The 16,854-nt window shown below is 38.8% G+C and overlaps 1 protein-coding gene and 2 long non-coding RNA genes across 10 annotated transcripts in view; 1 reads left to right on the top strand and 2 right to left on the bottom strand.

Annotated features, from left to right (window-relative positions):
* The window catches only part of USP16 (ubiquitin specific peptidase 16), a 30,699-nt gene extending 13,853 nt beyond the window's left edge, over positions 1-16,846 (bottom strand). Inside the window, exons 1-10 of one of the 8 annotated variants that reach the window (XM_007173809.2) lie at positions 13,492-13,545; positions 12,113-12,298; positions 9,983-10,084; positions 8,151-8,329; positions 4,920-5,023; positions 3,734-3,837; positions 2,646-2,833; positions 1,989-2,084; positions 951-1,081; positions 550-637 (exon numbers count right to left, since the gene is read on the bottom strand). In XM_007173809.2, the coding sequence (XP_007173871.2) occupies positions 550-637; positions 951-1,081; positions 1,989-2,084; positions 2,646-2,833; positions 3,734-3,837; positions 4,920-5,023; positions 8,151-8,329; positions 9,983-10,043 (951 nt within the window). In that variant the 5' untranslated portion in view covers positions 10,044-10,084; positions 12,113-12,298; positions 13,492-13,545. Of the gene's footprint in view, positions 1-549; positions 638-950; positions 1,082-1,988; positions 2,085-2,645; positions 2,834-3,733; positions 3,838-4,919; positions 5,024-8,150; positions 8,330-9,484; positions 9,538-9,982; positions 10,085-12,112; positions 12,299-13,491; positions 13,619-16,633 lie in introns of those variants that run through there. The other 7 variants (XM_057546037.1, XM_007173810.2, XM_007173811.2 and 4 more) reach the window with 7 other exon arrangements.
* On the bottom strand, positions 12,357-13,485 carry LOC130708163 (uncharacterized). The gene is made up of 2 exons (XR_009008266.1): positions 13,250-13,485; positions 12,357-12,732 (listed from the first exon to the last, which is right to left on the bottom strand). It is a non-coding gene; the product is annotated as an uncharacterized LOC130708163 (long non-coding RNA).
* Positions 13,695-16,158, top strand: LOC130708162 (uncharacterized). The gene is made up of 3 exons (XR_009008265.1): positions 13,695-13,783; positions 14,305-14,589; positions 15,945-16,158. It is a non-coding gene; the product is annotated as an uncharacterized LOC130708162 (long non-coding RNA).
* Positions 16,847-16,854: the final 8 nt, after the last annotated feature.

Here is a 16,854-nt window from a genome sequence, read left to right as displayed (position 1 = left end):
AAATACTGAGAACAGTGCTTGACAAAAAGTAAGAGCAACATAAATATTAGTTGTTATCACTGTGTTATTACTATTATTAATTATATCCACATCCCCCCAAATTACTTTACATCCTGGTAATTAACAAAAAATTTTAAATACAACAAATGTTCCCTGACTCTTACAAAATAAAAATACTTCCTAGATTCAAAAAGCAGTGTTAAATCACACTCAGAATTAAGAGTAAGGGTGTGCTGCAACTGGCAATCGTTTGGGGGAGACACATTTTCCAGTACCTTATAGCTCTCCTGGTATAGGCTAGTACAATAGAACCCTTAAAGAACAATAACGCTGTAAACATCAAGCAAAGTAGAGCATTTTATGAAAAGGAGACTCATTTCTAATTCCCTTCATTCATTCTAATAATTAAAGTATATTAAAAAAGGCTGGTGAAGAAAAACATTTTCTTAATATAATGGCCTCAACTGCTCTAATAACTCTTAAGACATCAAATGACAAAGACGTTAATGAAGATCAGATTATAAAATACACTGGTCAAAATATGCTAACTTGATGTTCTTCTGCTCTCATTCCATCCAATAAATAGCGAAGCAGCTCCTGGCTGTCTTGCTGCTGATAGCCTTTAAATCGCACTGCTCTACAGAAAAGAGAAAAAGAAAAAGAAAGAAAAAAGAAAAACAATGGTGAGTCTACTAAAATGAAACTATTTTTTATAAAATCTCAGGATCATATCCCAAATCTTGGAGTGTTCTAGTTTCTCAAAAATTTGTTTAGTACAACAACAGCCGTAGTAGATTTAATTTTCATACAAAGTACATATTTTTTAATCCAAATGAAATAAACCATGCTTTAATATATCTACTGAATTAACTCTAAAGCTAATAATATTTTCATATTATTTCCCAGCATCCTACTGATGCACTGAAAGCACAATCAAAACAGATACTCACTTTTTACAGACCTGAGAAAAGAGTTCTCTAGGTGTCACGATTCCCTTTTTGGTCTCTTGCATCTCATTAAGAAACTGGCTCATGGCTAAAGTAAGAGGGCCTGGAGGCTCAAGGTTTATTTCTAAGGGTTCCTGAATATGGGAAGAAAAATTACTTTCTTCAGTCAAATTTTGGAATCATTTATTTTATCAAAATGTAACTAGTCTACCTATATTCCTATGTTCCTGACAGAGCTGTCCCAATTAAATTCTCAAAATGCACATCAAAAGATGGAGAAGGCTTCTGGTCACAGACTTTGATAAACAATTCAGTTCTACTGTTTTAGATTATCAGGAACTTACTACCTAGGAACGGAAAGAGCCAAAGCAAAATGTAAATAATAAAAATGGATAAGGTAAAATTCATTTGGCTCTATAGCATGTAAGTCACCTGAAAAGATGTTAAAAATAAGAATGCATGCCTAGGGGGCTTCCCTGGTGGTGCAGTGGTTGAGAATCTGCCTGCCAATGCAGGGGACACGGGTTCGAGCCCTGGGCTGGGAAGATCCCACATGCTGCGGAGCAACTAGGCCCGTGAGCCACAGCTGCTGAGCCTGCGCGTCTGGAGCCCGTGCTCCGCAACAAGAGAGGCCGCGACAGTGAAAGGCCCACGCACCGCAATGAAGAGTGGCCCCCACTTGCCACAACTAGAGAAAGCCCTCGCACAGAAACGAAGACCCAACACAGCTAAAAATAAATAAATAAATAAATAATTTAAAAAAAAAAAAAAAAAAAGAATGCATGCCTAGGGCTTCACAAACATCAACAGCATTCCCAAGAAGGAAGCCAAACACTCAGCACAGCAGTACATGGCATACACAGAGCAAATAAATGTAAAGGCCCCTTATAAATTTCCATTAGCCTGAAAATCCTTAACTTGGTAGCTTAAAACAAAATAAACAAAAGAGGTGAAAATGAGCATCAATTCTTAAAAATAATTTAAAATGCTGCTATTCAGAGAGGAAAAGTACTGAATAAAAGAAAATTTTAAAGTACGTACTGTTAATGCCAAATCAGGTGGTTCAATTTTTACAATTGTTCCAGACATTTTTACTTCTTTTAGTAGTTCTCTAAGCACGGGTGTTTGTGACAAATTCTGGAATGTAGGATGGAAAAGAAAGGGAAAATTATTTAAAGGCAAACCAATTCATTCAAATGTTTTTTAAATGCCTATTCTACCAAAACAGAAAATCACTTTTTCTGCAACTTTTATTGGGACTGTCAAACAAAAAGTAACATCATGCTCTTCCCCCCACTCTAATTGGTTCATAAATACTTCAGTTCTGAGCTGATTCATCACCTCAGAAGGTCATTCTCCCAACCACCCAATATGAAGTAGCTACCCTACCACCACTACTACTTACCACTACGTGTAACTAGGCATTTGTTTCTGTACTTGGTTCTCCTGTTTCCCCCACCCAAGTGAAAGTTCTTTGAGGGCAAGGGCCATGTTTGTTTTGAGCCCTATTGCACCCCAGTGCTTAGCACAGCGTTTTACTGTCATGCAAAGTAAACATTCCTTTGAGTTTTTTTTTGAAAACACAGAAATAAACTACTTACAAGGGAAAAGCTCTAGACTACAAGTAGCAAATATGCAAAAACACCCTACGAGGAAAACACTAGATTTCCTTAAAGGGGGAAAAATTAATATTGGCACCTGCATAACTGCATTGAAGAAACAGGTATTTCCCAAATTACTGAGTCCTTTCACAGTTATTTGGGAAGTAGAATTCATGGAAGGATTTTCTTTAGCCACGTTTTCCTTTTTTTCTCTCTCTTGCTCATTTTTACTCTCCTTTTCTAGTTTTTTATTTTCAAGTTCAATATTACCACTATGTTTTGCTGCTTTAAAAAAAAAAAAAGAAGAAGAAGAAAAGACTTATTAGCAAAATGTATAACAGCCATACCAAATGCAAAGTTATACTGGGGACCAGAATTTGTGAATTTTACCTAATAACATGATTTGCCACCTGTTTGATTTTAAATGTTTTCTTACAAATATAAGTAAATTACCATCAAGAGAGAAAAACCAATAAACAAAAAATATTCAGAACCGATGTAAGCATTACTTTGACAAATGAAACCAAACAGTATATGCTTCAATATAAATCCCTTTTTAATGCACAAATGTTTTCTACAAATGAGCATATCTTACCCTGTGAAATCAGAGTATAAAGCAATCAAATAAAGAATGTGGACATGAAATAAATTTTTAAATGAAGTCTGAGGGTCAAAAACTAATCCTGAAGTTAGGAACAAACAATTCTGGCTCAGCAAAAGATACCACTGTGACTGTAAAAATCTAAACAAGCTTTTAAAGTAAATGATGAAAGCCAACCCAATTAATTTAATTATGTATGAAAAAAACCTGAGAAGTATCTGGCCTTTTGAAGGAGTTACAGGCACTTTACTTTCACATCATCCAAACAAATGTAACAAAATAAATTCATTATAAGGCAGGTCTCCCTTAAGCCCCTGTGCCAGGGTATGGGAATAGGGTGTTACTGCCCATTACTTAGTCCAGACTCTGCATCACATTTGACTATATTATTTCTCAGATTCCCTTCTAATTCTAACTCCTTATAATTATCTATATTCTCACTGTTTTACATTCTTAACCAAAAATAGTTTGAAATCAATCATAATGTTATTCAGCTATATGTAATGCTACGGTATGTTAAACTAAATATCAGCAGATTATATAAATCAACATTACAGTATATATTAAGAAACAAATGATTTTACCTGATTTTGGAGCTGTAATACTGGCTTGTTTTCTAACATAATCAACCACCTGACCCAATCGGTTTGAATTACAATACTGGACCTCATCATCACATAGGTAACACCTGTGTCCCAAAAGATCCCAGAGAAGAAAAGTAACAAACTGACAACCACAAAAGGGCACTAATTTTAATTCATGGAACCCAAAGTGTGTAACCCTCAAATTATTCTACTAAAGAAACTGAAAATGAAAATTCTATGTGTTGAAGGAGACTATACATATTAACTCTGGTTTACTGTTAAATAAGGTTAGCCTGAATTATAGCTACATATAAATACTGTGAAAATACTCCAAACATTTTACTGAAATGGCTATTTATAACATTAAAGTGAAAGTTTTTTCTAATATTTCAAATTACAGACCTACATCATCAAAATTAACAAATTTTACAACTGACAAATGTTCAGTGAACACTGCTGTGTAAATGGTTTTTAAAGATGTAAAATTTTATTTTAATGAGGTTAAAAGAAATGCCGGCCTGACATTTTCATGCAAATTCATTGCCAAAATTTACTATATTCTCAGTTTATCTGGAATTTGTTCTTAGTGTCCCAATTTTTTTTTTTTGATGCTTTTTTTCTAAGTATTTCTTTTTTTTTTTAACCTCTTTATTGGAGTATAATTGCTTTACAATGGTGTGTTAGTTTCTGCTTTATAACAAAGTGAATCAGTTATACATACATGTATGTTCCCATATCTCTTCCCTCTTGCATCTCCCTCCCTCCCGCCCTCCCTATCCCACACCTCTAGGTGGTCACAAAGCACAGAGCTGATCTCCCTGTGCTATGCGGTTGCTTCCCACTAGCTATCTATTTTACGTTTGGTAGTGTATATATGTCCATGCCACTCTCTCTGAGTGTCCCAATTTTCAAACTAAAAACAATCTACCATTCACTTTGTAATATCACAAGAAAGAAAAACAAGTGTGAAAATTCCTATGTCTTCTCCATGCTATAATTTTTGTGTTTGTACAATAATAAGCAAAAGCTTCTCATAACATCACATTCTCTAGCCTTCTGAAAGTGATGGTATTTAAACAAATACTACAAAAATTTTAGCTTTCTTGCTCTTTAAACATTTCAAACACCTCCATTCTCCAACATTTCAAATGATTTCCAGCAAATGGGCACAGGAGTTGAAACTCACCATACACTCCAGTTGTCCAAACTAAGAACCAGACAATGAGGTTCAGATCTCGGCGTCATATAGTGCTTCAAGGCATGCTGCTCCTGAGAATTTCTGCCGCAGCCCTAGAGAATCACAATCATAAACCTCAAAGCCACAAAAATTCACCAGGAGAGAATTCATAATCTACAATGAATAAGGAAGTGGGTCAAGAAATTCTGCCATTCTTATAATTTTGAAAATAAAACTTTAGACTCTAGAGAGTCCAGATTTTGTTAAAACTTAAATATGAATAGGCAGCTGAGGACATTTCAGGAAGAAGGTGTGTATAAACCCAAGCATTAGGACTCTTGCACTCCAACTTGTCCTTTCCAGTCCCAACTAAACCATGCTAATGTAGTCATTCACTAGTTCTAGTTCAGACTCCTTAACATCTTCCTAAGTATTTTCCTAACTTCAACCTTTCTTCATATACATATTTTTTCAGTTTAATATTCCTAAAACAAAGCTCTGTTCATATACTCAATTCAAAAGGGATGAACTGCTCTTAAACTCCTACTCACCAAACCTGATACCCTCCGATCCCAATCCACCTTTTCAGGATTATCTTCCATAATCTCCTATTTGAATATCATCTACCAGCTAAAACCACAGCCCTTCCACAATACAATTTTGTTCACATTATTCCATTTGCCTTGAAATTCTTTACCGTTACTGCCACTGATCAAATCCCACCCAGTCTTCAGGATCTTGCTCAAAGGCCAGTTCCTCTCAGAAGCCTGTGCTTATCCTTCAAGATGAGAAAACACTATATTCTTCCTCTAAACAAACTCCTACAAAACATGGTATAAATTCCTGGTGGCATTCCTTATTTTCTACCTTATATTAAAGTTGTTAATGTTGATATCCTTCCTCCCCTGGAGTGTAAATCCTGAAGGCATGAAAAACAGAATTAACCTATTACCAAAAACCTAGCAAAGTGAAGGTCAATAAGCATTAATTGAACAAGTAAATGGGAGATTTCACCTACATCTGCATAAGCATATTCATAAAAGAACACGACCATATTGTGTGTCTCCAGGTGATTAAATCACAGCTAAGAAATACATCTTCACTGTGTATCTATCTGAACCAGGCTTCCAACTCTTTGGATAGCACTACAATAAGTGGTCCTGTTTCTATTGTAGCTAATAAAAATATACTTCAGAGGGGAAATATTTATCAATGGCTTCTAATCCTTTAACTATGATATCAAACCTACTGATTTAATTTATCCCGCTCAACATTTAAATCTAAAATAAACTAATTAACATTTGATATTAATTTTGAAAATTATAACACCATTTGAGATTATTTGAAACTTAAACATGACATGAGTTATCTTAAGACAACAGTTGAGAATCCCTTGCTAACGCTGCAAAAGATAACTCTACTAGGATAAAAGTTAACAGTTAATACTGACATTGTCTTACCCTTAGGAATTAAAAAGATAGCAAAATAGATAAAATTTATAGCAGGAAATGTATTGTGGAAAATTTGAAGTAGTAAAATATATTCATCCTCATCATATGTATCTAACAGGTTAAATGAAAACTTTTCAAATATAAATAAACAATAAATATGTTCTTTACTAGCATATAAAATTTTTTTAACTGTCTGACCACAATAAGGTATCACCTATCAGAATGTTTAAAATAAAAAACTGTGACAATACTAAATGCTGGCAAGGATGTGGAGAAAGTGGATCACACATGCTACTGGTAGGGATATAAAATGGTACAGCCATTCTGGAAAAGTATGGGAGTTTCTTAAAAACTAAACATTTAAGGGGATTTCCCTGGCGGTCCAGTGGTTGGGACTCTGCACTTCCACTGCGAGGGGCACAGGTTCAGTCCCTGGTCCGGGAACTAGGATCACATGCCATGTGGGGCAGCCAAAAAAAACCAAAAAACTAAACATTTAATTATCATATTACCCAGCAATTGCACTCTTGGACATTGTCCCCGGAGAAATGCAATCTTAAGTTCACGCAAAAACGGGTACACAAATGTTCACAGCAGCTTTATTCATAATCACCAAAAAAGTGAGATAAGCCCCGATATCCTTCAACAGGTGAACAGTTAAAGTGTGGTACGCCCATACCATGTAATACCACTCAGCAATAAAAAAGAACTATTGATACACACGACTTGGGTAAACCCTCAGGTGATTAGGCTAAGTGAAAAAAGCCAATCCCAAAATGTTGTATATTACATGATTCCATTTATATAACATTTTTAAAATGACAAAATTTTAGAAAGAGAGAACAGACTAGTGGTTGCGAGGGGCTGGGGGGAGAGATGGCAGTAGAGAAGTATGACTTTAAAAAGGCAACACAAGAGGTCCATGTAATGTTGGAACTATTCAATACCTTGACTGTGGTGGTGGATACACAAAACTACATAGGTGACAAACTGTACAGAACTTAATACACACATACTCACATGCACAACACACGTATACCCACACACAAACGAAGTAAAACTGGGGAGACCTGATTAAGACTGATGGATTGTATTAATGTTAGTATCTTGGTTGTGATATTATACTATAGTTTTATAAAATGTTACCACTGCCCTGTAGTCCAGTTTCCTAACATATAAACTTACCACCACTAAGGTTGACTAAGAGGTTCTCCTGACCTCTAGTACCAAGGTAATACCTGTGAGCTGTTCTGCAACCCACATACCACCCAACCCCAAGGTATTCATTCCCCCAGCAGCCAGAAATGTGGCCTGGTGACAGCTCACAGCTCAGTCTGTCCATCCCCAAGAATTATCCTCAGTGGAAGGAAGCTGCCTTGCCCAAGGTTAGCCCCTCTCCCCAGAGTCAGCCCATATCCAATGGCTGGTCTATGCACAAGTACAAAGGCCTGGCCTCTTGCCTCAACTCAGGACCTCTCTGAAGGCCAGAGTTCACTCTGGGATCAGCTGAGGCCCCGTAGCACTGCCTCTTTGCTCTCCCTCTGCCTAAACTTGCTTCCCTCACTGTTTTCCTTGGGTGGTACCTGAGAACACCCCCCAATAAACCACCTACACACAAATCTCACTCTCAGAATCTGTTCCCCAGGGAACATGACCTATGCCAGCTAACATTCCGGTCACACATACTGTACTTTTAGGCAATATCTTCTAAAATAAGTTCATACTTATATAAATTTATAAGTGCATACTTAAATAATAAAATCCCATATCAATCAAAATCTAAGCATACCTGATGGCCACATTTAAGACACAGCCAAACTGAAGGATTTTCTTCTGTTTCTTCTTCAGATTTATCTTTTACTTTATTGTCTGTCTTACAATCTTGGCAAATGTTCCATTCCACATTCACTAAAGCCTTTTTCAAAGTACCTTGTTCCAATCCTTTTCTAATGTGTCTGCACATAGGTTCTATTAAAACAAATAATAAAGGAGTACGTGAGGTAAAATACGACTTTCTTCAGTTAATCTCAAAACTTACACTTGATTTGAACTTCAAAAATGAATTTATAAACAAATTTTTAGATAACCTGAAAAGTTAAATTTTTGTTTGATATTTGATTGTAAGATGATTATGTAAGAAAGAGATTTTATACACATTTTGAAGTCCTAGGTATAACTACCACCACCCCAAATCACTTCAATTTATTTATCACATCTATTATTCTCTTTATTTTAAAAGGTTTGTAGAGAAGGTCCCTCATTCAGTCAACAATACAACTACTGCACACCCGGCACTGTGATAGAGGCCAGGGAACCTAAAAAGTGACCAACTCACAGCTCTTTCTTTAAGCAGCACACATTCTAGCAGGAGAAGCAAATAAATAAATAAATGTACAAGAATCTCTGAAACATGTTATAGCAGCACGAGAAGGTTGAAGTCAACGAAAGTTTCACAGGGGAGGTAATGTCTGTACAATCTTGGAAGATATTTACAGTAACAAAAACTCATATTAATTAAGCACTTAACTATGAGTGTGACACTGTGCTACATTATCTCAGTTAATCCACACAACCACCCCAGAAGGAAGACTCTACTATGCCCAATGACACATGAGAAACCTCAAAGTTAGTGCCCAAGGTCACATAACTACTGAGCAGCTATGCCAGAATTTGGATTCAGTCTTTCTTATTTCACGCTCATAGCTTAAACTACGACCTCATGGAGTAAAGAACAATCTGAAAGGCCACATCTCATGAACAAAGGGATGGTGGTGTAAAATGTAAAAGTGCATGCTGTCTCCTGAGAATGGCAGTCACACACGTTTAAAAACGAGCAGCTGGACCTGAAACTGAAAACCCCCGCTGGGGCTAGATCACTAACAGGCTTCGCAAGCCACTCTAAAGGGCTTCAGTTCTTTCAGGGCCCCTGGAGGTTTAGAAACTCATCAAGTGACACAATTAGCTTTATGTCCACTGAGTGTGCACCAAGAGAATATAAATGCAAGTGAGATCATGTGAAAAACTACTAAATCCCAGTAAGTCGTCAAAAAAACACAGACTGAAAAAAGAAAATACTCGTTTTCAACTAGCAAATCAGGAAAGATTTTTACAAATGATACTAACCTGTGTCAATAAAGGTTCAGAGAAATGGGCACTTTGTTACGCTGCAAGGGGGCCTGTAAATTAGTAAAACATTTCTGAAGGGCAATTTGGCAATAGATCCAAAAGAGCCTTGAACATATTTATACCATTTTATTCAGCAATTCTAATTCTAGGATCTGTACCAAGAAGATGACCAGATGTGCACAGTTTTAGCTATAAAAATGCTTACTATGACTCTATTCATAACACTGAAAAGTTAAAGATTTATCTACATTTGTAACAGTAGGGGATTACCTAAATAAATTATGAAATGTGCAACCATGGTCTTTTACATCAATGGAATAAACATCACGCCATTAAAAATGTTGTGCAGACTATTAAATGGCATGTCTATACAAAGATTAAGTTAAAATGCAAATTACAGAATAATGTACACTTTGATCCCATTTTTACATATTAAAATAGATGTCCATTTAGGGATACAAACAGTACTTTAAAGATTTAGTTGGTGAAATATACCTAAAGATTCAGAAGAATCATCAATTGGAACAGTTTTTCCCTTTGTCCGTTTCTTTCCCATGTTGGCACTTTATGGATTACTTACTGACACAAAATAACAATCTAGAAAACAAGATAAAGTTAGCTTGACAAAAAAAAAGTATGTTTTACAGTTCTCTCGGAGACAGTTACATAGCTAAACCACATAATCTTGTGTGTCTATTAAGTTACAAAAACCATTCACATGTATCATCCAGTTTTCAGTAAGAACCCTGAAGTAGAGTATTACCTCTGTTTTTCATAGCCTAGGAAACTGATTCTTAGTAAGGTTAAAAGGTTTTCAATAAATGTAAAGGTCAGGAGAGAACCTACACCTTCTTACACAGATCTTGAAAAGTCTCAGCCCCTTATATTATTAGGAATTCAACTTCTCTCTAGATAAATGTGGAATGGTGGTGGCACTTTGAAACAGGATAATTTCTCGTCCTTCAAAGCCATCTTTCTTAGCTCCTGCAGGGAATGCAATTTGATTGATATTTCTCAAAGAAAATTAAAAATAATTCTGAAAACAATCTCCTAGAGGGAGTTAGAAAATTCACAAAATAATTCAAAGCCAAATATAAAAAGTGACACACGGTTCTGCATTTTTCCACACCAGGATTTCCTATGGATGTTAGCTGAAAATTGATTACATATGCATTCTCAACCATTTACATTATATTCTTGACAAAATCAGTTTGGACTACTATGATAAATCTAGTTCATATCAAATCACTTCCTTAGTCAACAATTAAAAATTAGAAAACATGAAAAATACTGAAAGTACATACAGGTCTACCTAATAGCGATTATGAAAAGTATATTTTACATACATTAGAATAACTTAGTGTCAAAATCACTTAAATGACTAAAATAATTATTTTACCTGGGATGCTTATTAAAATTCTGATTGCATAAATGGAAAGTAGGACCTGGGACATACGTTTTTAAAACACTTCCCAATTAATTCTGATACTTAGCTGTCATCTTGCTCTGGCTTGGAGTATTAGAAGTATTCCTCCTTTAGCTCTTAATGGGTTAGGGTAACTAAAGGTAATTCCAAAAGGTTTGTATGAAGAATGAGTGGCAAATTAAATAACTGTTAACCTTTTCAAAGATAATATAAAACTCAACAGTTTCATGTTTACAAAATAAATGAATTAACTACTAACAAAAGAACACAACTATATGGGTATATATAAAATGAGGTTATATTTTATGTAATTTTCTCACCCCAAAATAATATTTAACATAATTTATCTTATCTAGAATTGCAGATTTTAGGGGGAAAAAACAGCATCCAAGTTCTTGCCTCCAATCCAACTCCCTCTAATCTGTGCTGCATTCCAGTACCAGACATATCTTCCAATAACGCCATTTTCGTCATATCACTCTCTTGATTCAAAGTATTTAACAGTTTTTCAACCCACCCTCCTATGCTGGGCACTCATGGTCCCTTATAAATTGTCCCCACCGCTGTGGTAATCCTGACTCTCATTACTTCTCAACAAAGAACCACTAACGTTTGATCATATAGTGCTTCTGATCTTCAAAGCCTTTTCATAAGTATTATCTCATTTGATTTTCACAAAACCCTTTAAATGGAGCATTTCGCTAAAGAAGGCAACTCAAGCAAAACGATGAAAGATCACAGGGTGGCAGAGATGGAACTAAAACGCCGATATTTTGGTTCCAAGACAGAATCAAGCCAGTCTCTTCGGTATCCTCCACTCCAAAACACCCTGCCCCTACCTCTAAGCCTTTGATCTCCAGATAGGAGTTCTCTCCATCTATCCAAATCTTCCCAATTTCTCCAAGATTTCCATTTCAATGGAGCCTTAGGCAACCATTCTACTCTAAATGAACCACTCAACTCTACTTCCCCAGCTAGTGTGCACTATTCAACTTGTACCCTAATCAGATACATAAGTGGGCTGCTTCTTAAATCTTTAACCTGAACATGTGTTATTTCTCTATCTGGAATCTGAAGTTCTAGGAGCAAGAAATGGTTTTCGGCATTACTTCTGAACAGCCTATAGCATTTAGCATAGTGTTAGTACATAGTAGGTCAAGAAATACTTCTTGCATTGAAATAGAAAAAGAGAATAGTACCTGAGGCATTAAGGATGATTAGGTGCAAAGGTAGGTACATAAGAATGAAGCACACAAGTTCCGGTGAAAAAGAGAAAGGTAAAGAATGAAGAAATCTTCAGTAGTGAAGACAGCACTAGCAAATCTGGTTTGAGGACTACAGTAGCCCAGACTCCAAAGTAAAACTTGAAAGACGAACTGTAATTGCTGCAGGCAGAGGACAGTAAGGGGGTTGCTTCAATGATGTGGAAAGAGCTCCAATAAATTTTTTTTAAATTTATTTTATTTATTTTTATTTTTTGGCTGTGTTGGGTATTCGTTGCTGTGTGCGGGCTTTCTCTAGTTGTGGCGAGCGGGGACTACTTTTCGTTGTGGTGCGCGGGCTTCTCATTGCAGTGACTTCTCTTGTTGCGGAGCACGGGCTCTAGGTGCGCGGGCTTCAGTAGTTGTGGCACGTGGGCTCAGTAGTTGTGGCTCGCGGGCTCAGTAGTTGTGGCTCGCGGGCTCAGTAGTTGTGGCTCGCGGGCTCAGTAGTTGTGGCTCGCGGGCTCTAGAGCGCAGGCTCAGTAGCTGTGGTACACCGGCTTAGTTGCTCCGCGGCACGTGGGATCTTCCCAGACCAGGGCTCGAACCCACGTCCCCTGCATTGGCAGGCGGATTCTTAACCACTGCGCCACCAGGGAAGACCCTCCAATAAATTTTTGACAACTATAAAGGGCATCTAATGAGTCGCTGAAAAGAGAGTACTGTGAGTACCATCAGCTATAAAACATCAATAAATCTATAAAATTTCTCAGACAAGTCTTCAGATGAGCGTTACTTTTTGCAGGACTCCACACAAAATTGAAATCATAGCCGGTTTTGCCGGCTCTCATATTATCCAGTTCCCTTCCCTCTCCGCCCTCCCAGTCTTCCCATGCCTGCTCGGTTCCGTTAAAAATGCAAGCGTTTGGAAAACTTTGCAAGACTACAACACGGCTTTCAAGTTTTGAGTAGATTTATCCTACCCTGGGAGCACTGATTTGGTTAGGTGACAAATGCTGCCTATCCTACTAACCACCATACGGACGCGGCAGCAAACTCAGCCCCAACCCATAGGGTGCCCCTAGCCGCGCGGCGCCCACCACACCTCCCCTTCCCTTCCAAACTGCTCCGCACCCACGGGGGGACCTCGGGGTCCACCGGGTCGAGGAGGGCGCCAGCACCAACAACTCATTGGTCAGCTCCTGGAACTGACAGGACATGACGCCAATGAGAACGCGGTACCGGGCCGAGGCCAGGGAACGTGCTTAAGGACGAGGGCCTTCGAGAGGAGAACGAAGTCGGGCAGGAAATTCGGACTCCCGGCGCGCAGGAAGTCGTGCGAGTGATGACTGCGAGGCAGTGGGAGCAGAACTCACCCACGGCGACAGCGCCCATAACTGCATCCCCTAATGGGCCCTCGGGCTGGTCAGCCTGCTCCGTCTTCCTCCCGGTGACGAATTGAAAGCGACAGAGCGGAAGCCAGCGCGACCCCTAGAAAGCAACAACTTCCGCTACGCAGCATTATGGGAAGTGGCTTTGGCCCCAGGGTCCGGCGGCACTGACGTCAGTTAATCAGCGCCTGCGCGGAGCTCACACCGAAGTCTGAACGCAGCAGTCCCTGGAAGCTTGGCTGTCAATGAGTATTTCCCGCTCGCGTGTGGCTATGGGGTTATTGAAATACTTCTAAAGTATGGGTACCTGGTGGTGGTCAGACATTTGGAGTCTCCAGGATAGTTACCTTACTCAAACACATCGCATCTGAAGGCTGGCTAAGAGGGGGACATTTAAAGTTCACGCATTTTCCCCTAATTCTGTCCAGTCGATTTCTAAAGTTGAGTATGTAAATAGTCTTGAACTAACCTTGCCGACACAGTGTAAAATTTACAAATATTTACTGTTTACTCGTTAGAAATAGGTAAGTGCCAAGCCCTCTGTAAAGTGAAAGAAACATGGGCCTCATCGCCCTGGACTATTGTCTTATGCAGAAGACACAATAATTGCTAGGAAAAAAAGATGCAGGTGCCAACAGAAAAGCAGGCAAGGGATATAAACAGGTAATTCACAATAAAAGAGCATGATGTGAAGAAATATTCATCCTTACTAGTAATCTGATAAAACTAGGTTAAGAAAGTGGCATCCTAGGGACTTACCTGGTGGCGCAGTGGTTAAGAATCCGCCTTCCACTGCAGGGGACACGGGTTCGAGCCCTGGTCTGGGAGGATCCTACATGCCGCGGAGCAGCTAAGCCCGTGCGCCACAACTACTGAGCCTGCGCTCTAGAACCTGCGAGCCACAACTACTGAGCCTGCGCTCTAGAACCTGCGAGCCGCACATACCTAGAGCCCGTGCTCCACAACAAGAGAAGCCACCGCAATGAGAAGCCCACGCACTGAAACGAAGAGTAGCCCCAGCTTGTTGCAACTAGAGAAAGCCCGCGCGCAGCAAGAAGACCCAACACAGCCAAAAATAAATAAGTAAATAAATAAAAAGAAAGTGGCATCCTAATCTGTCCAATCGGCCAGAGTAACGATGGTTAAATTTGGGGGGAAATTGGCTCTCCTGCTCTTTACTGCTGATATAATTTAAGTTTTCTTCATTCAGCACATAGGCTTTTTTTATTTTTTCTATTCTAAAACAGCCTTAGGGCCATTGTACCACCTGCTTCCTCTTCCTAGAATGCTGTTCCCTTTTGATCTTATTCTAATTTTGTTCACACTTTAAAAGTCACTTCCTCACAAAGAAATTGGCTGAGCAATCTAGGAAACATAGCTACCCGATCACTCACATCACCTTATTTTACTTCTCCACCCAGCAATTATCACTATCTGGTATTTTTCTTTCATAGTTACCTACATTTACCTCCTCCCCCAGCCTATCCTCTTGCCTCCATAGATACACAGAAACAAGCAAATATAAGCTCTTTGAGAAATGGGACATCTTTGTCTTGTTCATGGCTGTATCTCTAGTACCTGGAAGTGTTTGGAACACAGTGCTTAACAAATACTTATTGAAGAAATATAGTCATGAGAAATGCTTGTACAAGAATGTTCATAGCAGCCTTATTCATAATAGTCAAAAAACTGCAAACAGCCCACATCTCCATCAAAAGAGGAATGGAAGAACTGTGGTATAGTCACAGTGGAATACAACTAAGCAAAAAAAAGAAATTACTGATACACACAAAAACATGGATGACTCTTTAAACTATACTGAAAGAAGCCTTACACAAATGTACCTACTGTGTAATTCCATCCATATGAAATTTTGGAACAGTCAAAACTAATTGTGGTGGGAAAGAAAATCAGAGTAGTGGTTGCCTCTTGGGTTGGGTGGGGACTAACTGGGAAGGAGCATTTAGGAACTTTCTGGGGTGCTGGTAATGTTCTATATCTTAACAGGATTTGAGTTACAAAGGTGTTTGCATTTGTCTAAACTCAGCAAATATACATTTAAGATGTTCATTTCATTTTTACTTCAAAAAAAAAACTGATAGGGATAGAGTAGGATAATCAAATAGCTCAGAAACCCCATTAGGGGATTGTAGATAAAGAGGGAACTTTAGGGGGCTTTGGGAGACCACAGTAAGTTAATGATCACTCAAGAATGCAGGTTTGCCTAACCACAAAACCATGCAACAGAAGAATGAGGCATGCCTCAAAACAATAAAACAATGGTAGCATGAGACCCACATCCTGCCCAGTGAGCTCAGTAGGTTAATGACCCCTAGGACATGCTCTCTGCACACATAAAAAACAATAATTTATGGAAAGGTGACACTTCAAAGTGAAAGACCCTCATTGGACTGAGACCTGAAATAATTTTTCCACAGTGCCATGACAGTCCCAGCTTGACCATGTAGGGACAAGAAAAACTCCCCTGCCCAACCTGGAGGAGGAGCTGATGATGGAAACATGACATCTACTCAAGAATGAGGAAGAAGCTGGTCTTTTCCCCCTCCCCACTTTTCCTTTGATTACAGAAATGTAACCCACGAAGTACTCGGGGCAGCACAACGCTCGCCTGCCCGCCTGTAAGCCTCACAAACGTCCTATTCTAATAAATCACTTCTTATCCATCACTTTGCCTCTGGCTGAATTCTTTCTGCCCTGAGACATAAAGGAGCAGAGCTCCTGGGAGCGCCCCCCCCCAAAAAAAACCGCCACCTAGCAGTTTCAATAGTACCTGACATCAATGGATATCAGTTTACAAATCTTATAAATTTATGAGATTTCTACAATCAATATGTAACATAAAGGAAAAAGTGCATTGTGTATATTTAGTTCGTGAAGAAAAACATTTTTAATTACTCTCGTGTTGGAGTCGCGTTCAAACTGTTCTTTTATTAGCCGGGACAAATTTCTGTGCATGCACAGGGTCCTTCCTAAGGTCGCCAAGGCCAGCATCCACGCTCACCTGTTCCTATTGCCTTGCTACTCAGCGTCCTTCAGGGACCAGGAGGATCGTTACTGCTTGGGAAGATCTTAGGAAAGCAGAAATTGGGACCCCACCACTACCTACCGAATCCCGATCTGCATTATATCAAGATCCTCGAAAGATTCCGCTGCAAGTTCAAATTTGAGGAGTGTTATTTTAATGGACCATTTCCTGACTCAGGAAACTTGCCGGCTATGCGTCTCACTGACAGTGGCAACAGCTGGGAAACGCCAATCCGCTAGAACAAAAACTGCGCGACCGAGAAGAAGGAATCCCACTGGTCTCTGCTCGGGCTTCCGGGATGA

This window comes from Balaenoptera acutorostrata, chromosome 4 (assembly GCF_949987535.1).
Source record: "Balaenoptera acutorostrata chromosome 4, mBalAcu1.1, whole genome shotgun sequence".
NCBI classification, from domain to species: Eukaryota; Metazoa; Chordata; class Mammalia; order Artiodactyla; family Balaenopteridae; genus Balaenoptera; species Balaenoptera acutorostrata.
The sequence above is the reverse complement of the archived record's forward strand: the minus strand, read 5'-3'. Positions and strand labels throughout refer to the sequence as shown.